The following is a 21,564-nucleotide window of genomic DNA, read 5'->3' on the forward strand; positions in this document are numbered from 1 at the left end:
TTTTTTTTTTTTTTTTTTTTTTTTTTTTTTTTTTTTTTTTTTTTTTTTTTTTTTTTTTTTTTTTTTTTGTTTCTTCTTCCTTTTTCATTCAATTGTTATATGTAATTCGTAATTTTCAACACGTTCGTTTGGATTTCTCTTGGAAATAATTGTTGTTGTAATTTTCTTGTGTGTTTGATGTTGCTAATGTTATTGATCTGCTTCGTTAGATCGTTCAGGCTCTTGTTTTTATAATTGAAGACATAAATATGTCTTCGCTTAGCAGAGAGCTCGTGTTTCTCATACTCCAGTTTTTGGATGAGGAGAAATTCAAGGAGACAGTTCATAAGTATGTTTAATTTTTCTTCGATTATTCTTGTTGTTTTGTTTTCGCATGTCTGTTGTAATTTGGCGGTGGTGTTGCTAATTTTTTATTTGTTTTTGGATGTTGGTGGAGGTTGGAGCAAGAATCGGGGTTTTTCTTCAACATTAGATATTTTGAGGATATGGTTACGAATGGCGAGTGGGATGAGGTGGAGAAGTATCTGTCTGGTTTTACGAAGGTTGATGATAATAGATACTCCATGAAGATTTTTTTTGAAATACGGAAGCAGAAGTACCTTGAAGCTTTGGACAAGTAAAAAGGAATTTTGTGAATTTGATTTATGCGGCTATGTTTTTTAGCTTAACAGTTTTTTTTTTCTTCATCCTAACTTTACTAAAGATAGAATTAAATTGTAGGCGGGATAGAGCGAAAGCTGTGGATATTCTAGTTAAGGATTTGAAAGTGTTTTCGGCATTTAATGAAGAGCTTTTCAAGGAAATTACACAGTTATTGACTTTGGATAACTTCAGGTATGGGGATACTTGATTTTAAAAAATGTTGTTGCTCGGACTGTGAACCTTTTGTTCCTGAACTTCAACTTACGTTTTTCTCTAGCAATGTTATGAAATCTCATGCAATGTGTTACTTTGCAGAAATAACGAGCAGTTATCGAAGTATGGAGACACCAAGTCTGCCAGGGGTATAATGCTTGCTGAATTGAAAAAATTGATTGAAGCTAATCCACTTTTCCGTGATACGCTTCAGTTTCCAACCTTGAAAAACTCAAGATTGCGTACTCTAATTAATCAGAGGTCTCTTTACTAGTTATGCTTTTTTGTTGTCTTACAATTTCATGGTTGGGTTCTGAATTTTCTACACTCTGTTTTCCAAAATGAGAATGCAGTTTAAATTGGCAGCACCAGCTCTGTAAGAATCCAAGGCCAAACCCTGACATAAAGACCTTATTTGTGGACCATAGTTGTGGACAACCTAATGGTGCCAGGGCTCCATCTCCTGTGACCAATCCCTTATTGGGGGCTGTTCCGAAGGCTGCAGCCTTTCCTCCCATGAGTGCACATGGTGTAAGTTTAGGAGGAAATTGTTTAGTTTTACGAGTTTTCAAGCTATTAGATTGCTTTTTAGCCTCTGGAGTTTGAATGCTGGTCCACTTTGTGTGCTTGTAGCCATTTCAGCCTACACCAGCTGCTCTTCCTACTTCTTTAGCTGGATGGATGGCAAATCCGTCCCCTATGCCACATCCGTCAGCTTCTGCCGGGCCTATTGGTCTCAATGCAGCTAATAATGCAGGTAGGACGTGAATCTTCTTCTTCTTCTCTTTTCACCCTGGTGGAGAGGGTATACACATTTACATGCTTGCATTAGTTATGCTGTATATGTATGGGATGTGCCCATGAAATATTTTATTCTTGTCCAATTGCATAATAAGTAAGAATTAACATGGTGAAAGAGAATGTATAACGAAAAAATAATGTGTAATTTTTTTAATAATATTTAAATTGACACTGTTCAGCCCCTTTCATTGAGTTAGTTGGTCTTCAAAGTCATGAAATGCTTCTTGAGTTTCCTTATTGGCCACTTCTAACTACTCTCTAATACTTTTCCTGTGATCTAATCTAACCCTGTGATTTCTGATGGAAAATTTGTTAGCAGCTATTTTAAAGCGACCTAGGACTCCTCCTGCTAATAACCCAACTATGGACTATCAAACGGCTGATTCTGAACATGTGTTGAAGCGAGCAAGACCATTTGGATTATCTGAAGAGGTACTGCTTAGCGCTTCTTTTTCTTTCTTTTCTTAATTTTTTTTCTAAATTTAAAAGCTCTCTCTCTCTCTCTCTCCCCCCTTCCCCCCTCTTCTGTATTTTATTCCTCCCTGAGCATAGCCTTTCAGCCTTTCACGTTCTACATTTTAATTGAAAGTCTTAGCATTTATCTCCTGTAAAAGGAAATAAATAAATAAATAAATAAATATATATATATATATATATATATATATATATATATATATATATATAATAGAAGGAAAAAAAATTATCTATATATATCCCGAAGTGTCTCGCCTCATCTAGAATGGTAAATGTTAACAATTAAGAAGCAGAATGTGTAGCGAGGTTGGCCAAATAGCTTAAGAGTAAGATAAGAGTCCTCTCGAATTAAGATCATTTTTCTATTTACTTAGCTGCAAATATATATCTAAATTATTTATCTCACATCACTGTAGGAGAACAGTGTGCAGCTTGACTTTTGGATGGATAAGTTAAATAGGACATCTGTCTCCTTTTGACAGGTTATCAATTTGGGTGCTTTTTAGATTTGGTCCGCAGAATTGAAATCTTTAATTTATCATAATTTTCTGCCGCCTCTTGGGAATTCCATTTTGTCTTTGTTCCTGTCGTCTATGGATGGAGCCACTAGCTTTCAATTTGAATTCTAGTGTTAGTAAAACATCTGTTGGGATGAAGACATGAATATTTTCTTTCACTTTTTTTGGGGGGATAGGAAACTAATTTCTTTGATAGAATGAAATCATACAAAATGAGAAATCCATCCTATGGGATTACAAAAGAAGTCTCCAGCTATATAAGAGAGAATTCAAGCTATAGCTGCTGAATGATTCTTTGTTTTTACACCAAAAAAAGAGCATAGAAAAGAGAAATCTAAAACTTCGCCTGGAGCACTTTCTTTGTTGTTGTAGATCCTTGAATTTCTTTCACCCTTAATTTTCCAAATAGCAGCCTTTATGATAGATGGCCAGAGAATGGCTTTTGTAGATTTGGTTGGATGATCAATAAGCAATAGATTAAGCCAATCAAAGGAATCGTTTGGTGGTACAATGCTCCATCCAAAGGTGGAAAAAATGTCTGACCAAATTTCCTTAGTCCTTAGTGAACAAATAAGGATGTGATTTAAAGACTCCTCTGATTGTTTGCATAAGCAGAGCACCACTTTGGTGAGATGTTAAGCCATGGGCATCGTTGTTGAAGCACCATATTTTATTTCACTGTACTGTAAGCTTTGACGGGTTCAAGTTTCCTTATTAGTCTTTTTACACTATATGAAATTGCATCTATTTATGGGAACGCTTCTTGCCTTGATCCATTCGCCGTGGGAGGGAAAATTTGAGATTTTCTTGTGGTTCCACTTCAAGCTTCAAATTTTGGGTAGAAATTAGTAACCACAACCAATCATTTCATACCTAATGTTTGCTAGCCTGATTTTCCTGATCTCTGTCTACACATCATAGCAAGAAGTTATCGAAGCAAAATGAACTGGTGACACATAAATAATCTATCATTTCTTGATATTCCTAGGACACCTTATGCCAGTTGTAGTGAAAACATCTTCTGTAAGTTCCCAGTTACTTTCCTCTTTGAATTCTTCGTTCAATTCACTGTGATTTTCTTTCTCATAAACCCTTGATTCTGTGATATTATCATCCTTGGTCGTTTCTTCCAAATATCCTTCATCACCTCTGCCAATGGTTCTTCTTAGCATGTGAGAAAAGAAAAGATAGTGTACCACTACCTTACCATTTTTGTAAAGCGTGTTTTCAATTAACACGGGACTTTCCTCTCCTAAACAAATTTCTTTCTACTTCTAAAATTGATATTTTCTTTTTCTTAAATTTTTTTTCGTCAAGAAATTTGTTCTAGCAATACTCTTGGTTATTCCTGGAATTGATGATGTATCTTGGGAGCTTTCGAAGTTTCTTATCTAGTATATGCTTTGCATGCTATTCCAAAGAACACAAAGTTAGGATTTAGGTTTATTTCATTGGTTTTGAACTTGACATGGTTTATTGCAGGTTAATAATTTACCGGTAAATATTCTTCCGATTGGGTTCGCAAACCAAGGTCATGGACAGAGTTCGTATTCCTCTGATGACTTGCCTAAGAATGTTGTTACAACCTTGAGTCAAGGTTCAGTTGTCAAGAGTATGGACTTCCATCCACAACAACAAACTATACTTCTTGGTATGTTCCAATTTTCTTTAGAAGTAATATCAAAGTTCTTTTGTTGTTATGTTCTTAACTTTACTAGGCTTGTAGATGCTGGATAAGAGTGCACATCTCACATTTCTTTCAACGTGTTTTTGAAATTCAGTTGGAACACAGGTGGGTGATGTCATGATCTGGGAAGTTGGTTGCCGTGAAAGGATTGCTATTAGAAATTTTAAAGTCTGGGATCTTTCAGCATGTTCAGCGCCTCTACAGGTTTGGCTTCTGTTGCATTGGACTCCCATGATATTTTAAGTGTCAGATTTATAGCTGAGGTTGCAATTTTGAGGTATTGAACTCTTCGGTTCTCTTCTAGGCATCTTTGGCCAGTGATTATACTGCATCGATCAATCGTGTAATGTGGAGCCCTGATGGAACACTTTTTGGTGAGTTCATTCTTAGTTTTTCTTTTTTTGGTTCTTTTTGGTGAGTTCACTCTTCGGTTCTCTTCTAAGCTCTTGTTTCATTAGAGAAGTATTTTTTTAAACAAATTGTTAATTGACTAGTTTGGATTACTTTCAACATCCAGGTGTTGCATATTCAAAGCATATCGTGCACATATATTCCTATCAGGCTGGTGATGAATTAAGAAACCACTTAGAGGTTTGTGTTGGGAGGAAATCCCTATCAATTTTATCTTGGTACTTCCATATAATCACCGTATCCAATTAGAACGGGTTAATCCTGTTTTTTTTTTTTTTTTTTGTGGATAATTTTGGTAATTTTGACTCTGTTTTCTTCTTTCATTTTTAAATACAGATCGAGGCTCATGTTGGCAGTGTCAATGATCTTGCCTTTTCATATCCTAACAAACAGCTATGCTTGGTTACCTGTGGGGAGGATAGGGTTATTAAGGTTTGTTTCTCAGTGACTTTTAGATGATGTCCACGTACAAGTTGGATGTTTCTTACTATTCTTTCATACTTTTCAGGTGTGGGATGCAGTCACTGGAGTTAAGCAGTTTACTTTTGAGGGTCATGATGCACCTGTGTATTCTGTATGTCCTCACCACAAGGAGAACATTCAGGTAAGATGAATCCCATTATGTTCAGTTTACAACATATTTTGTGAATTGGAGCATTATGTGATTTGTCACAATTGTCAACTGATCCTAATATAATTCTCAATTCTAAAAACTTGTTCTAGGTAATTGATTCAGGTAGTGAAATTCCATGGACGGATCTAGTAACCTGGATTCATCCAAGTGAAGGAAATCAAAGAATTCCACAAAAATTCTAATTGAAGAGTGAATAAAGTTATTAAGATTTTTTTTTTCGTTGTATGAAGAAACCTGACTTCCATAAAGCAAATGAAAGGATATACAAGCAGATAAGACAAAAAAGGGATAAGTACATGATCAAACTCTCTGAACATTTGTACATAAAGCACCACTGCAGCTCCAGCTGGGAGGAAGCCTTCCAAGTAGAGTCGATAACGTTAATTTTCTCCTCCTTGACTTTCCGAGCAAAGATATAGATCTTCTTAAGAAATCAACAATGGTCTGGAATGAAGAGAGAGCCAAACAAAGACATCCTAGAACGTGAGTGAAAGAGAAACCCTAGTAAAAGAGAAATTAAAGGGGAAACGTAGAAGGCTTCTCTATCTAAAAGCCAGTGTAATAAAACCAAAGTTAAAGGACTAGGAGTCCCCTAATGAGGGGGAGAGCTTTAATCAAAAGTTGATTTAAAATTTCAATATGCATAGCAAAGGGCTTAGTAGTTTGTAAGGAATATAGAGACATAGAGAGGAGTGGTATCCGACAGAAAGACAGAATTACTGGGGAGGGTAAAGACATGGTTGAAAGTGAGTAGATTTTCAAAATAATTCTATCTTTAACCTATGGAGTAAGATCGTCTTACATTATTAATTTATTCTTAAAAATGAACTTGATAATTTAGGTATTATGTAAAAATTCAAGGACAAAATAGTCTGAAAAAAGTTTCTTCCACATTCACACACACACACACACATATTATATTGTAGCTTATAGATATTAGGGTACGGATGCTTTAGCATTGTGGTTTCTTATTCTTAAGTTCTTTTCTTTCTAGTTTATCTTCTCAACAGCAGCTGACGGACAAATAAAGGCATGGTTATATGATAACGTAGGTTCAAGAGTTGACTATGATGCACCAGGCCACTCATCTACTACAATGGCATATAGTGCTGATGGAACGAGGTTTATATGTTATTACTTAATGTTATGGACATTTTCAAATCTAAATAATACAATGTTATCCTTCCATTGGTACTTATTCTACAATATCTATCAATTTTTATATTCAAACTATAGGTTGTTTTCTTGTGGGACAAATAAGGAAGGAGAATCATACCTGGTTGAGTGGAATGAAAGTGAAGGAGCTGTAAAGCGTACATANCGCCTCTACAGGTTTGGCTTCTGTTGCATTGGACTCCCATGATATTTTAAGTGTCAGATTTATAGCTGAGGTTGCAATTTTGAGGTATTGAACTCTTCGGTTCTCTTCTAGGCATCTTTGGCCAGTGATTATACTGCATCGATCAATCGTGTAATGTGGAGCCCTGATGGAACACTTTTTGGTGAGTTCATTCTTAGTTTTTCTTTTTTTGGTTCTTTTTGGTGAGTTCACTCTTCGGTTCTCTTCTAAGCTCTTGTTTCATTAGAGAAGTATTTTTTTAAACAAATTGTTAATTGACTAGTTTGGATTACTTTCAACATCCAGGTGTTGCATATTCAAAGCATATCGTGCACATATATTCCTATCAGGCTGGTGATGAATTAAGAAACCACTTAGAGGTTTGTGTTGGGAGGAAATCCCTATCAATTTTATCTTGGTACTTCCATATAATCACCGTATCCAATTAGAACGGGTTAATCCTGTTTTTTTTTTTTTTTTTTGTGGATAATTTTGGTAATTTTGACTCTGTTTTCTTCTTTCATTTTTAAATACAGATCGAGGCTCATGTTGGCAGTGTCAATGATCTTGCCTTTTCATATCCTAACAAACAGCTATGCTTGGTTACCTGTGGGGAGGATAGGGTTATTAAGGTTTGTTTCTCAGTGACTTTTAGATGATGTCCACGTACAAGTTGGATGTTTCTTACTATTCTTTCATACTTTTCAGGTGTGGGATGCAGTCACTGGAGTTAAGCAGTTTACTTTTGAGGGTCATGATGCACCTGTGTATTCTGTATGTCCTCACCACAAGGAGAACATTCAGGTAAGATGAATCCCATTATGTTCAGTTTACAACATATTTTGTGAATTGGAGCATTATGTGATTTGTCACAATTGTCAACTGATCCTAATATAATTCTCAATTCTAAAAACTTGTTCTAGGTAATTGATTCAGGTAGTGAAATTCCATGGACGGATCTAGTAACCTGGATTCATCCAAGTGAAGGAAATCAAAGAATTCCACAAAAATTCTAATTGAAGAGTGAATAAAGTTATTAAGATTTTTTTTTTCGTTGTATGAAGAAACCTGACTTCCATAAAGCAAATGAAAGGATATACAAGCAGATAAGACAAAAAAGGGATAAGTACATGATCAAACTCTCTGAACATTTGTACATAAAGCACCACTGCAGCTCCAGCTGGGAGGAAGCCTTCCAAGTAGAGTCGATAACGTTAATTTTCTCCTCCTTGACTTTCCGAGCAAAGATATAGATCTTCTTAAGAAATCAACAATGGTCTGGAATGAAGAGAGAGCCAAACAAAGACATCCTAGAACGTGAGTGAAAGAGAAACCCTAGTAAAAGAGAAATTAAAGGGGAAACGTAGAAGGCTTCTCTATCTAAAAGCCAGTGTAATAAAACCAAAGTTAAAGGACTAGGAGTCCCCTAATGAGGGGGAGAGCTTTAATCAAAAGTTGATTTAAAATTTCAATATGCATAGCAAAGGGCTTAGTAGTTTGTAAGGAATATAGAGACATAGAGAGGAGTGGTATCCGACAGAAAGACAGAATTACTGGGGAGGGTAAAGACATGGTTGAAAGTGAGTAGATTTTCAAAATAATTCTATCTTTAACCTATGGAGTAAGATCGTCTTACATTATTAATTTATTCTTAAAAATGAACTTGATAATTTAGGTATTATGTAAAAATTCAAGGACAAAATAGTCTGAAAAAAGTTTCTTCCACATTCACACACACACACACACATATTATATTGTAGCTTATAGATATTAGGGTACGGATGCTTTAGCATTGTGGTTTCTTATTCTTAAGTTCTTTTCTTTCTAGTTTATCTTCTCAACAGCAGCTGACGGACAAATAAAGGCATGGTTATATGATAACGTAGGTTCAAGAGTTGACTATGATGCACCAGGCCACTCATCTACTACAATGGCATATAGTGCTGATGGAACGAGGTTTATATGTTATTACTTAATGTTATGGACATTTTCAAATCTAAATAATACAATGTTATCCTTCCATTGGTACTTATTCTACAATATCTATCAATTTTTATATTCAAACTATAGGTTGTTTTCTTGTGGGACAAATAAGGAAGGAGAATCATACCTGGTTGAGTGGAATGAAAGTGAAGGAGCTGTAAAGCGTACATATCAAGGTATTGGCAAGCGATCAGTGGGTGTTGTCCAATTTGATACCACCAAAAATCGTTTCTTGGCCGCTGGTGATGATTTCTCTGTTAAAATCTGGGATATGGATAGTGTAAATCTTCTAACAAGTATTGATGCAGATGGTGGATTGCCGGTTAGTCAAGATATGAGCATCATTTTCATACTGATCCTGATAATATGCTTGCAATAAGCTTATTACTTTAATTTCCAAAATCTGCAGGCTTCCCCTTGCATAAGATTTAACAAAGATGGTGTACTATTGGCTGTTTCAACGAATGATAATGGCATCAAGATTCTAGCTAATGCAGAGGGAATCAGGATGCTCCGAACAGTTGAAAATCGTACATTTGATGCTTCTAGAGCTGCTGCTTCAGCTGCTGCTGTGAAGGTATAATATTTCAAATATTCTGTCTGATTTGTTTACTTTATATTTTCTCTAGCTATGATTTTATTCAATTATTTTCCTGTAGGCTCCACCAATAGGTTCATTTGGCCCTACTGCTGTGACTGTTGGTATGAGCATTGGAGATCGGACTGCCCCAGTTGCTGCCATGGTTGGAATTGTAAGTGTCATTATCTTTATGGCAGATGATCTAGCTAAATAGATTCCATTTAGTTGGTATTACTCTTGTTCTTAAGTTTTGTCGATCAATGATGTTTCTTATGGTACTATATTTGGATATGGGACTAGATACATGTTTGACATTCATAAGCAGTGTGATATTCAGTGACTTATCCTTTCTTTTATTGACAATTTCAGAACAATGATAGTCGAGGTCTGGCTGATGTAAAACCCAGAATTGCTGATGAATCTGCGGATAAATCTAGGATCTGGAAACTTACAGAAATCAATGAACCAACTCAATGTCGTTCCTTGAGGCTTACAGATAATCTAACAGCTTCAAGGGTATGGGTCTTGCTCAAAATTTTCTTTCTTTGGTCTTACAATTTAACTATCAAATATTTGTAGAATCATATCAAGGTTATGTTACCATTTNAAATGAAAGGATATACAAGCAGATAAGACAAAAAAGGGATAAGTACATGATCAAACTCTCTGAACATTTGTACATAAAGCACCACTGCAGCTCCAGCTGGGAGGAAGCCTTCCAAGTAGAGTCGATAACGTTAATTTTCTCCTCCTTGACTTTCCGAGCAAAGATATAGATCTTCTTAAGAAATCAACAATGGTCTGGAATGAAGAGAGAGCCAAACAAAGACATCCTAGAACGTGAGTGAAAGAGAAACCCTAGTAAAAGAGAAATTAAAGGGGAAACGTAGAAGGCTTCTCTATCTAAAAGCCAGTGTAATAAAACCAAAGTTAAAGGACTAGGAGTCCCCTAATGAGGGGGAGAGCTTTAATCAAAAGTTGATTTAAAATTTCAATATGCATAGCAAAGGGCTTAGTAGTTTGTAAGGAATATAGAGACATAGAGAGGAGTGGTATCCGACAGAAAGACAGAATTACTGGGGAGGGTAAAGACATGGTTGAAAGTGAGTAGATTTTCAAAATAATTCTATCTTTAACCTATGGAGTAAGATCGTCTTACATTATTAATTTATTCTTAAAAATGAACTTGATAATTTAGGTATTATGTAAAAATTCAAGGACAAAATAGTCTGAAAAAAGTTTCTTCCACATTCACACACACACACACACATATTATATTGTAGCTTATAGATATTAGGGTACGGATGCTTTAGCATTGTGGTTTCTTATTCTTAAGTTCTTTTCTTTCTAGTTTATCTTCTCAACAGCAGCTGACGGACAAATAAAGGCATGGTTATATGATAACGTAGGTTCAAGAGTTGACTATGATGCACCAGGCCACTCATCTACTACAATGGCATATAGTGCTGATGGAACGAGGTTTATATGTTATTACTTAATGTTATGGACATTTTCAAATCTAAATAATACAATGTTATCCTTCCATTGGTACTTATTCTACAATATCTATCAATTTTTATATTCAAACTATAGGTTGTTTTCTTGTGGGACAAATAAGGAAGGAGAATCATACCTGGTTGAGTGGAATGAAAGTGAAGGAGCTGTAAAGCGTACATATCAAGGTATTGGCAAGCGATCAGTGGGTGTTGTCCAATTTGATACCACCAAAAATCGTTTCTTGGCCGCTGGTGATGATTTCTCTGTTAAAATCTGGGATATGGATAGTGTAAATCTTCTAACAAGTATTGATGCAGATGGTGGATTGCCGGTTAGTCAAGATATGAGCATCATTTTCATACTGATCCTGATAATATGCTTGCAATAAGCTTATTACTTTAATTTCCAAAATCTGCAGGCTTCCCCTTGCATAAGATTTAACAAAGATGGTGTACTATTGGCTGTTTCAACGAATGATAATGGCATCAAGATTCTAGCTAATGCAGAGGGAATCAGGATGCTCCGAACAGTTGAAAATCGTACATTTGATGCTTCTAGAGCTGCTGCTTCAGCTGCTGCTGTGAAGGTATAATATTTCAAATATTCTGTCTGATTTGTTTACTTTATATTTTCTCTAGCTATGATTTTATTCAATTATTTTCCTGTAGGCTCCACCAATAGGTTCATTTGGCCCTACTGCTGTGACTGTTGGTATGAGCATTGGAGATCGGACTGCCCCAGTTGCTGCCATGGTTGGAATTGTAAGTGTCATTATCTTTATGGCAGATGATCTAGCTAAATAGATTCCATTTAGTTGGTATTACTCTTGTTCTTAAGTTTTGTCGATCAATGATGTTTCTTATGGTACTATATTTGGATATGGGACTAGATACATGTTTGACATTCATAAGCAGTGTGATATTCAGTGACTTATCCTTTCTTTTATTGACAATTTCAGAACAATGATAGTCGAGGTCTGGCTGATGTAAAACCCAGAATTGCTGATGAATCTGCGGATAAATCTAGGATCTGGAAACTTACAGAAATCAATGAACCAACTCAATGTCGTTCCTTGAGGCTTACAGATAATCTAACAGCTTCAAGGGTATGGGTCTTGCTCAAAATTTTCTTTCTTTGGTCTTACAATTTAACTATCAAATATTTGTAGAATCATATCAAGGTTATGTTACCATTTTGGTTCTTGTTCTTTGGTCCTATATTTTCAAATATTCAAATTTAGTCTATTTACTTTCAGTGAATCTTAAAACTAGTCTTTAATGTTTGTTTGAAGTTAACTTTTAATTGAACTTGGTAGAATAATAATAATAATAATTTGGAAAAGACACCATACGAATGTATGTTTCCAAAATTGGTAATAGACTTTTTTTAACTGAAAAATAACAACAAACCAATAGTAAGGACAAACTTTAGTATTTATCAGAAGTACATAGACTAAATTTAGATTTTTGACAATATTGTGATCTAAATTTAGTCTAGGTCTAAAAGTATAGAGACCAAAATGGCATTTTAACCAAACATATTAGTTTCCAGTTTTCTTAGTTGATAGTAAATCTTCAGCTTATATCTAGTGAAAAAACTCCCAAGGATTTCATATTTGTTGTAAATAGCTTGAAATTAGGTATGAGGGAAAAGAATGTAGAATTTACGTTATTCTAGCCTGATACTATATTTATTCCTTTTATATCCATATAGAAGCTTTATTGGAAGGTTTCATATATCATATGACCCATATCCTTTTTTGCATAAGATGTAATGAAATGGTAGTTTCTATAGACCTCTCCCAGTTCTGTGATAATGGTATTTTACAAGATTGAGCTTTCTAATGCACAACACATCTTGGTTTTATATGATCGCATTTTTTCCTTGAATATCATCACATTTTTTAATATGATTGGTCAGAAAGGTTTTAGATTTCTCTTTGGAAGGCATCAGTTGCGCTGCATTAAATGAATATTATAATAGTAAAAATCTTTCAATGGATTAATTATATACCTTTTGTGACGTGCATGTATCTTAATTTACGATTCTGTTCTGACAAATTGATAGTTATTTCAGGTTTCTAGATTGATTTATACAAATTCAGGCCTTGCAATATTGGCATTAGCATCTAATGCTGTACATAAATTATGGAAATGGCAGAGAAATGATCGAACTGTGACCGGAAAGGTACACGTTCTTTGATCATGTGAGATACATGTAATATTATGATTGATTCCTAGAAATCCTCTATTTACGAAGTAATGTCGCGTGCAGGCCACAGCTAGTGTCGCACCACAGTTATGGCAACCATCGAGTGGAATATTGATGACTAACGATATAAGTGATACAAATCCAGAAGATGCTGTCCCATGCTTTGCACTTTCAAAGAATGACTCTTATGTTATGTCTGCCTCAGGGGGGAAAATATCCCTATTCAATATGATGACGTTTAAGGTAGTTTGTTGTACTATATGCATAACCTGCCAATTTCTCTGGGGATGAAACCATGATTAGTTTATATTGGAAGTTGCCCGTGTTTAACCATGATTAGTTTACATAATCACAAAACTAATATGTTTGAAAAGTAATAAAATGCAAAAACTGGACGAGGTTGATATTGTAGTTGTCAGATTGTTGGATATTCCAACAATTCTAACGAATCTCATGTTATCTACTGGTTTTGCTTGGCTATTATTACTATGGTCGATGTTTTTAAAAAAATATTATTATTACCTTTGTCATGCCTTGGAGGAGCTGTGGCAAATATTGGATTACGTAATGATTTTCCCGAATTGTATTTTACGTGCATTTCTGTTCTTAAATGTGTTTCTCAATGCAGACAATGACAACATTCATGCCCCCACCACCAGCGGCTACATTTCTGGCATTCCATCCCCAGGATAACAATATTATTGCTATAGGCATGGAGGATTCTTCTATTCAGATTTATAATGTTCGAGTTGATGAGGTCAAGTTTTGTTGGCTTGATTTTTTAGTCTCCTAGTATTGGTTGATTTAAATTGGAGTTCGGGTCTTTGATAATCGTTAGCTTGCGTAATGCAGGTGAAAACCAAGTTAAAAGGTCACCAGAAAAGAATTACTGGGCTTGCCTTCTCGAATCAACTAAATGTGCTTGTATCTTCGGGAGCCGACTCTCAGGTTTGAACTCTGTTCTTAGCGATACTAGTTACTGTATGGCCTTATTGGGAACTTCTGACAAAGCATAGCTCAAGAATTGAGCATAGAAATCCACGAAATTTCATTTCAGGCTTGTATAAGACTTTGGAAGGGTTTTCCTGCACTTGGAAGAAAAGTAGGAAAAGGAATAAATATAGTGATAATTTTATTCTTCGTCGTCTTGTAATGTTTTCGTGTTCCTCCCTTGTTTATCTTTTTGTTTGCTTATTCACACCCATAGGCTGTTCGGTCTCGTAGTCGCATGCTGCATTTTTTCCTACGGCTTATGCTTGAGCTTAGTAGTCTTGGATCATAAGTTTGCTTCTTTATCCTTTAACTTGTTTATATATCATAATCGTTATTATTTTTGTAGCTGTGCGTCTGGAGCACCGATGGATGGGAGAAACAGGTCAGCAAATTCTTACAGTTTCCAAGCGGTCGAACGGCTCCTCCTGTTGCAGATACGCGCGTTCAGTTTCATGTCGACCAGACACACTTGTTAGTCATTCATGAAACTCAGATAGCTATATATGAAGCACCAAAATTGGAATGCCTTAAGCAGGTAAGGTATCCAGAACAATGACAAATTCAAGAATCAAGAGTTTCTTTTCCTTTTTTTTTGTAATTTGTAAAAGATGATAATTTTTGCAACTAATTTCCTTCAACAGTGGCTCCCACGAGAAGTCAGTGGCCCAATCACGCATGCTACCTTTTCTTGTGATAGTCAGTCAATTTACGTCAGCTTTGAAGATGGAAGCGTCGGTGTTCTTACTGCTTCGACTCTTCGATTAAGATGTCGAATAAATCCGAACGCATACCTGTCTTCGAATCCAAGGTGTGTTTATTCATTTTAAGATCAACTCACTCAGACGTGTACTTGCCAATGCCATGCACAACTTGGTAGTTATGCCTTTTCCATTTTTTCTGATATATTCCATTGTGTTATTTTATGAGCACAGCTTGAGGGTACACCCTTTGGTTATTGCGGCACATCCATCTGAACCCAACCAGTTTGCATTGGGACTGTCAGATGGCGGTGTCATTGTACTAGAGCCATCAGAGTCAGAAGGTAAATGGGGAACCTCTCCTCCAGTTGAGAATGGGGCTGGACCAATCACTGCTTCGGTCACCACAGGTCCCGATCAACCTCAACGATGACGTCGAGCATAGGAGATGTTTGGGATTTTGAGCGAAAGGCGAATTGCCAATTAGGTTATGTAGATGTAGGAATACTTGAAGCAAGCATGGTAGAGCTTGTCGTACGTGGCATCATCATCGTAGCAAGTAAAGCCATGGCGTTGTGCAGTTGGTTGGTTCTCGTCCACGAAGATTCGGAGATGGACAATCATCAAAGTACATGGTGGCGTCGATGTAGGGGCTGAGAAGATCGGGCACAAGATGGGAAGGTTGACGACGGCTGACAATCGAAGAAATCAATTCTTTCTTTCTTTTTGATCTCTAGTCTTCTGTGAGAAAGGGGCAGATAACAAACAATCTAATGTTAAATTCTTTTTTCTTTTTTCTTTTTTCTTTTTCAGGGTTTTAAGTTATTGATAGTTTCTATATTCCCACGGCCTAATTTGACCATCTGTTTTGTACATTAACATTATAACATCCCTTCATTTTCTAATTATTGTCTCTCTCCCTTGTTTGGCAAAAGCTCTCTGTTGCTTAGTTGCCCAAACTTCATTTTCTGAAAATGCTATGGATAATAAACTGATCCCCATGGCTTTTAAAGGGACTAAAATAAAGTTTTTACCTAGTAATAACTATTCTCCTAGCCATTCTTTTTGTTTCTCAAACGAGCACTATTCAAACGATTCATAATAGCTTCTTTCTCGTTTTGGACTCTTACTATACTCATTAGAAATTGTACTAACTCAATTCCAACCCAAAAAAAAAAAACCTATAACCATGTGAGGACATCCAATAAAATTGGAATAATACAACGTAGATTAGCATGGCCTCAACACAAGGATGATACGAGAAATGGTATTAGAACTACACCGAACGCCGAAGGGGAGTGGATTGTGAGATCTCATATCGGTTGGGGAGAAGAACGAAACATTCTTTTATAAGTGTTGAAACCTAAAGGGAACAATATCTACTAACGGTGAACTTGATACGAGAAATGGTATTAGAACTACACCGAACGCTGAAGGGATGTGGATTGTGAGATCTCACATGGATTGGGGAGAAGAACGACCTAAAGGGAACAATATCTACTAGCGGTGAACTTGAGTTGTAACCGTACAAAAATTGTTAATAACTGCAGCAGAAAAAAGAAAAAAAAAGAATGATGAATGATGAGGGTCTAATATTGTATATATTGATAAAATGAGGGACTAATAATGTATATATCCTAATAATATTTCTGCTATCGACATGATGGATATAATATATATACCTTTGCTTTACATGAGACAACAAATCATAGATCTCAGTCAATCAAACGTTTTTACTTCAAGGAACAATGATCAAAGAGAGCATTTTCATTTTCTCCTTAGTTTAAGCAAGAGCACGCGTCTCTCTAATTCCGCCTTCGGCTGCCCTTCTTCTTTCTGCCGCTGCTGGGGGAAGATTCTTTTGCAGGTACAGGCAACACTGTTCCTCCTTTTATGTCATCTGAATCTGTAATTTTGTTGAGTGTCTTTTGGGCTTCAATGTAGACTGTAAGATCTCTTATCTGTAACATCACAATCAAATGCATCTAAGCGCAACTACTCAGCCATGAAATACATACGAGGATTCGGCATCGTGTAAATGTCGGTACCTGTTCTTCCAAATCATGTATTTTCTCGTTCCTTGATTTCAACGAAGCGAGTTCTCTGGCATACAAAGTGTAATTAGTTAATCCAACAGTAACTATTAAGGCAAGAACTCGACACGCTTGTAAACTATTGAATTCGAACTCCCATGAAATTCCATGGACTGTAAAGGTTATGTACCTTTCTTCAATTTGCTTTGCTTTAGCCATCCACATTTCTTGGTTCTTGATGAGCTTCTGATTTACCTACAGGGGGGGAAGTATTTAGAAGAACACATAATGAAGATCAGTGTCAATGACCATGAAAAAATGTGATCATCCGATCTGTGAGAACGAGAAAACAGTGGCAACTTACGTCGGAAACAACGTTTTTCTCCTTGACACAGTTTTCAAGTTTGTCATGAATGTCCTGAGTCTTGGATATTAAAGCCTCTTCCACTGCTTCAGAAACGGAAACTTCCCTTTTGCTTTTTGCCTCTGCCAGCAGAGATTCATAGTACTGTCGAGACAAAAGTAAGGATCTTGATCACTATATGCATGTGTGTATATGTGAATGCTTAATTAGAGCTGAAAAGACATAATTATGGAAGTTGATGAGCTTTATAAAGATATTACGTGGATGTGCAAAATGTTGATCTAGCGCAACAGTTTATACAAAAGATGCTCACAACCACGATAACATGGGTCAAAGTGGGAATGCTATGGGATATTGACTTGGAAGGTTCTGAACACATCATTTGTAACATCCCAATCCCAATCCCAATCCCTATTCATTTGTAACATCCCAATCCCAATCCCAATCCCACCACTAGCAGAAGATATTGTCCTCTTTGGACTTTCCCTTTCGGGCTTCCCTTCAGGTTTTTAAAACACATATGCTAGGGAGAGGTTTCCACACCCTTATAAAGAATGTTTCGTTCCCTTCTCCAACTGGTGTGAGATCTCACAATCCACCCCTTTCGGGGCCCAACGTCCTTGCTAGCACTCGTTCCGTTCTACATCGATGTAGGATCTCACATTATTATTTGATTTAGAAACAGCCATATCTGGCCAATTTGAAACCAAAATATTCAGCAATGCTAACTTGCTCGAGTCAGCTGAGTTTGAAGTCTCAGATACTTGTGCATTGCTGGAGTCCAGGTAAATTACAAAGAGCCAGTCATATTTCAGCATTTGTGGAACACTATGTCTTGTCTCATCTAATACCAAGAATTACGTCTATACATGGCAATTATAAAATGCTAAGAACTAAAGGATCAGTACTGTCAAATATTCAACTTAATCCTCAGAAAAAAGTTCTCGAGAAATTTGAAATATTATATAAATGTTTTCACATGAACCATTATTGGGAGCCAAAGACAGTATTGAAAGGAGAAAGAAATATTAACAAAAATAATAGGCAGTATTACAATAAGGTGCAAGATAAATCGGAGAAGCACAATCTAAAGTAGGGAAGTTGGTTGCATACTTGTCTCTGAGTTTCCAGCTGCGTTGCAAGAAGCCGATTATACTCATCCACAATCTGTTTGGAAATGTATGAATTAGGAATAATGTATGGATAATGTGATTGAAGTACTAAATGCCAGTGCGAATAATTTGTATAATCCAACCTTTAAACCCTCAACATCACATGGATTAAATTTAGGGTCCTAAGTCCATACAGTTCTCAGACCATAATTGCCTAACAGAAACAATATGGCTACAGACTCGTAGAAAAATAGAATGCATGATATATATATGCGGAATAATTGAGTCGGAAAGGCATACTGCTTCAACTTTACTGCTGTACAGGGCCTCATTGATTCCGGAGTCTTCATCATATTCACAAGTTCCACACGCTCCTTCATGTGAAATACAGTGTGAATTCATCTCTCCAAACTTACCATCAACTTTTGACTGGTTCAAGCGGTGAACATAAGTGTCACCAACATAATCCCAAATTTGCTGTGTTCTTAAATCAAGGGAATAGCAGTGATGCATATTTTTCCAATGCCTGATTGCATGCCCTTCCTTATACCTAAATCAACGTGATGCAAAAAGGCAGCAACTAATGTTACAAAGTATTTTGCCGATATCAATCTTCTTGAATATGTCAACTTAGAATATATAAGAAGAGAAATCAATTGAGCAAGTAACCTTCCACATCCTAGAAAGCCACAGATCACGCACACCCAGAGATTCTCCGTAGTTCCACAAATGAAGCAAGCTTGTTTCTCGTCCTGTTGCTGACAGAATCGACAGACCTGATAACTTGCCAAAAATAGAAAGATGGTGTGATCTTCCAATATAACATTTCCATTTTCAAGGAAACGGACCAATTCTAAAAGGGTTCCCTTGAAGAGCAAAGCTATGTAGAATCACAGAACTCATACAAACGTAATTTTTTGCATTTCACATTATTAATTGTTCCAAAAAAAAGGAAAGAATCAGATACAGTAAGATATAGCTGTTGTTCTATGTCATATCATGAGAAGTTGATAAGCTCATGTAAGATAAGTTCACTGACATTTCAATCATGATGTAATTTTGGATTTACGAATTAAGATGTGCTCCTTACAACCACAAAGGGTCCTGCATCACCAGTATTTTTCAGGTTTTGCAGGACTTTTTCTTTTCTTTTTTTTATTTATTGAGAAAAAATGCTTTCATTTAAAAAAAGGAGATGAAAGAATATAAAAGTGCATGTAAGAAAACAGCCCAAGCAATGAAGTGATACTGAATTGAGCTCTAATCCAAAGAACAAGAACTAGCGGATAAATACAAACAGGCCCCAATCCAAAAAGAAAAAAGTTCTTCACTAATTTATGCAGTAATTTAAAACATGGAATGAGAAAAACAAGGCTCAAATATCAAGGCTCTTGGTCAAGTGAGGGTGCAAAGGTAGATATACTAGTACAAAAAGATAATAGAGGAAAACAGAGTATATAATCACCTGGCAAGATAAAGAAGTCCATTTTGAAATGCAGGGGCAGTGAAATGAATGGTCACATAGTGTGTGAATTATTCCACTAGTATCAGGATCAAATCTCTCTAACATTCAAATGTAGATTAGTAAGAAGAACTAGCCTATCAGAACTCAAGAAAAATAAATCAGAAACAGAAACACTCGACTCACCCAGGCAAACGGGGCAAGTAGGCAATTCAGTACATCCGTCAGGAGGCGACCCAGCTACCTCTGCTGATTCTGTGTACTCGACAGACATCAGAAACAGAATATGACATACCTCAGCCTAAAAATGAATAATATATGTGGAAATATTATATGACCATGTTCCCATTAAATCAAATAAACGACTGAAATTGCAGTTCTCGTACCTCGGAGGGAGAAAACTTCTTGCCATTCAACCTGCCAAAAAACCCATCGGCATCCATTTGGTTTCCAAGCTTAATCAAAACACTGTATCGTTCTTCCATACCATCGTTCCTAAAAATTCCATCAGACGACATCAATCGAGAGCGCAGCAAGTGAAAAACAAGAAAATTTTAACAAAACTGCCACCAAGCACCCTTCTACCATATGCAGACTAAATTCAGACAATGGCATCACTTCAATGATCGCCTTTAACGTAGTTACAGTTCCATCCAATGCATAAAAGAACAAGAAATTTCCAACCTAATAGCCATCATAAACTCACAATCAACAACTCAATTGCGCTTCGTGATTGACAAAAGAAGAACTCAAGGAAAGAATCTCTGAAAATAAAAGACTTCAAGTCTTGAGGCTCATTATCCATTGGCCTTAATCAGACACGCTATTCATAATTCAACATAATAAAACCTTCTCCAGAATTGAAGCACGTTTGCATCACAATATCAAGTCTTGAGGCTCATTATCCATTGGCCTTAATCAGACACGCTATTCATAATTCAACACAATAAAACCTTCTCCAGAAACGAAGCACGTTTGCATCACAATATCAAGTAAATCATGAACGCTCAGCTCGATGTTGTTATCAATCAGTAGAATTCAATTCATCGGCCACCAAAAGAAAAGAAAGAAAAAAAAAAAATGAAAACACAAGCAATATCAAGGGTTACCTGATGAAGAGAAGCTCGGAGACATGGTTAATGCGAGAACCACAAAAGTTAATGAAATCATCGTATGAGAGATAGTTCGGAACAGCAACAACAAAGAGGATCGTGGATTGAGAGCTAGGGTTCGGGAGCGACGAGTGCGAAATGCTACGGAATAAATGGATGATGCCCCTTCGTTCGCTGAATTTCGTATGGACGTAAGAAGCTGTACTGTTTCGTTGAGAAACGGTGCTAGTGGTTGAAGATTGCTCCGGCGAAATTCCGACGGCAAGAGGTTGGTCGGTGTCCACTGAATGTACTTGCACGAAAAACATGGCGGGGGAATTGGTTCTAGAATTTACAACGCACGGTGGCCGGAGTTAATTTATAAACATACCATAATATTTAAATTACATGCTTAGCCTTCAATCTGTCATTATTATTATTATTAATTATTATTATTATTTTAGAAAAGTGGGCATCGAAGACATGTTGAGACATAAGAGACATCAGAATAGACACGAAGGGCAAATATAGGCTTGTTAAAGGGTTGAGTAGGGCCCCGGGCTTTAACCTCAAAAGTTGGGGTTTCGGAAGGAATTTGGGCATGCAGTTCGAGAGTTAAGTCCGTCCATATGAAATATGAATGCTCGCCAAGTTTGGTGTCAATCGAACATTGTATGGACAATGCACAACACCGTATGACACCTGAATCATGTCTACTAGAATGAAAATGGCTCAAAATGAATTGGAGGGGTACCATGGTGTTAGCTCTCCACCACCCCTGGCCCATGTGGCCTAAGTGAGCTATCCTGTGGCACATACGT

At 36.4% G+C, this 21,564-nt stretch overlaps 2 protein-coding genes across 4 annotated transcripts in view; one reads left to right on the plus strand and one right to left on the minus strand.

Annotated features, from left to right (window-relative positions):
- The window catches only part of LOC111805224 (topless-related protein 4-like), a 15,856-nt gene extending 267 nt beyond the window's left edge, over positions 1 to 15,589 (plus strand). Inside the window, exons 2-27 of one of the 3 annotated variants that reach the window (XM_023690183.1) lie at positions 210 to 328; positions 437 to 616; positions 721 to 834; positions 958 to 1,116; positions 1,209 to 1,386; positions 1,489 to 1,612; positions 1,973 to 2,088; positions 4,131 to 4,299; positions 4,430 to 4,539; positions 4,640 to 4,709; positions 4,853 to 4,926; positions 5,083 to 5,178; positions 5,255 to 5,350; positions 6,375 to 6,502; positions 6,617 to 6,697; positions 8,871 to 9,024; positions 9,112 to 9,279; positions 9,362 to 9,454; positions 9,652 to 9,798; positions 12,856 to 12,966; positions 13,054 to 13,233; positions 13,619 to 13,747; positions 13,843 to 13,938; positions 14,330 to 14,518; positions 14,625 to 14,791; positions 14,916 to 15,589. In XM_023690183.1, the coding sequence (XP_023545951.1) occupies positions 249 to 328; positions 437 to 616; positions 721 to 834; positions 958 to 1,116; positions 1,209 to 1,386; positions 1,489 to 1,612; positions 1,973 to 2,088; positions 4,131 to 4,299; positions 4,430 to 4,539; positions 4,640 to 4,709; positions 4,853 to 4,926; positions 5,083 to 5,178; positions 5,255 to 5,350; positions 6,375 to 6,502; positions 6,617 to 6,697; positions 8,871 to 9,024; positions 9,112 to 9,279; positions 9,362 to 9,454; positions 9,652 to 9,798; positions 12,856 to 12,966; positions 13,054 to 13,233; positions 13,619 to 13,747; positions 13,843 to 13,938; positions 14,330 to 14,518; positions 14,625 to 14,791; positions 14,916 to 15,114 (3,408 nt within the window). In that variant the 5' untranslated portion in view covers positions 210 to 248 and the 3' untranslated portion in view covers positions 15,115 to 15,589. The remainder of the gene's footprint in view (positions 1 to 209; positions 329 to 436; positions 617 to 720; positions 835 to 957; positions 1,117 to 1,208; positions 1,387 to 1,488; positions 1,613 to 1,972; positions 2,089 to 4,130; positions 4,300 to 4,429; positions 4,540 to 4,639; positions 4,710 to 4,852; positions 4,927 to 5,082; positions 5,179 to 5,254; positions 5,351 to 6,374; positions 6,503 to 6,616; positions 6,698 to 8,870; positions 9,025 to 9,111; positions 9,280 to 9,361; positions 9,455 to 9,651; positions 9,799 to 12,855; positions 12,967 to 13,053; positions 13,234 to 13,618; positions 13,748 to 13,842; positions 13,939 to 14,329; positions 14,519 to 14,624; positions 14,792 to 14,915) is intronic. The other 2 variants (XM_023690185.1, XM_023690184.1) reach the window with 2 other exon arrangements.
- A 664-nt stretch (positions 15,590 to 16,253) lies between these two features.
- On the minus strand, positions 16,254 to 21,104 carry LOC111806119 (BRCA1-associated protein). The gene is made up of 11 exons (XM_023691476.1): positions 20,762 to 21,104; positions 20,039 to 20,147; positions 19,839 to 19,953; positions 19,656 to 19,753; positions 18,860 to 18,966; positions 18,491 to 18,740; positions 18,192 to 18,245; positions 17,079 to 17,222; positions 16,905 to 16,969; positions 16,730 to 16,784; positions 16,254 to 16,642 (listed from the first exon to the last, which is right to left on the minus strand). Exons 1-11 carry the CDS (start codon positions 21,070 to 21,072, stop codon positions 16,487 to 16,489), a joined length of 1,464 nt encoding a protein of 487 aa, XP_023547244.1. The 5' UTR covers positions 21,073 to 21,104; the 3' UTR covers positions 16,254 to 16,486.
- Between the last annotated feature and the right edge of the window lie 460 nt (positions 21,105 to 21,564).

Source organism: Cucurbita pepo, chromosome LG11, assembly GCF_002806865.2.
Source record: "Cucurbita pepo subsp. pepo cultivar mu-cu-16 chromosome LG11, ASM280686v2, whole genome shotgun sequence".
NCBI classification, from domain to species: domain Eukaryota; kingdom Viridiplantae; phylum Streptophyta; class Magnoliopsida; order Cucurbitales; family Cucurbitaceae; genus Cucurbita; species Cucurbita pepo.

Bases quoted from the DNA above. Each gene is read 5' to 3' on its own strand.
- LOC111806119 (XM_023691476.1), bottom strand. From the start codon at position 21,072: ATGTTTTTCGTGCAAGTACATTCAGTGGACACCGACCAACCTCTTGCC. The intron at 17,223-18,191 runs GTATGCAACCAA...TTGTCTCGACAG, and splicing joins AGCTGGAAACTCAGAGACAA to TACTATGAATCTCTGCTGGC. The intron at 16,643-16,729 runs GTACCGACATTT...GTGATGTTACAG, and splicing joins TACATGATTTGGAAGAACAG to ATAAGAGATCTTACAGTCTA.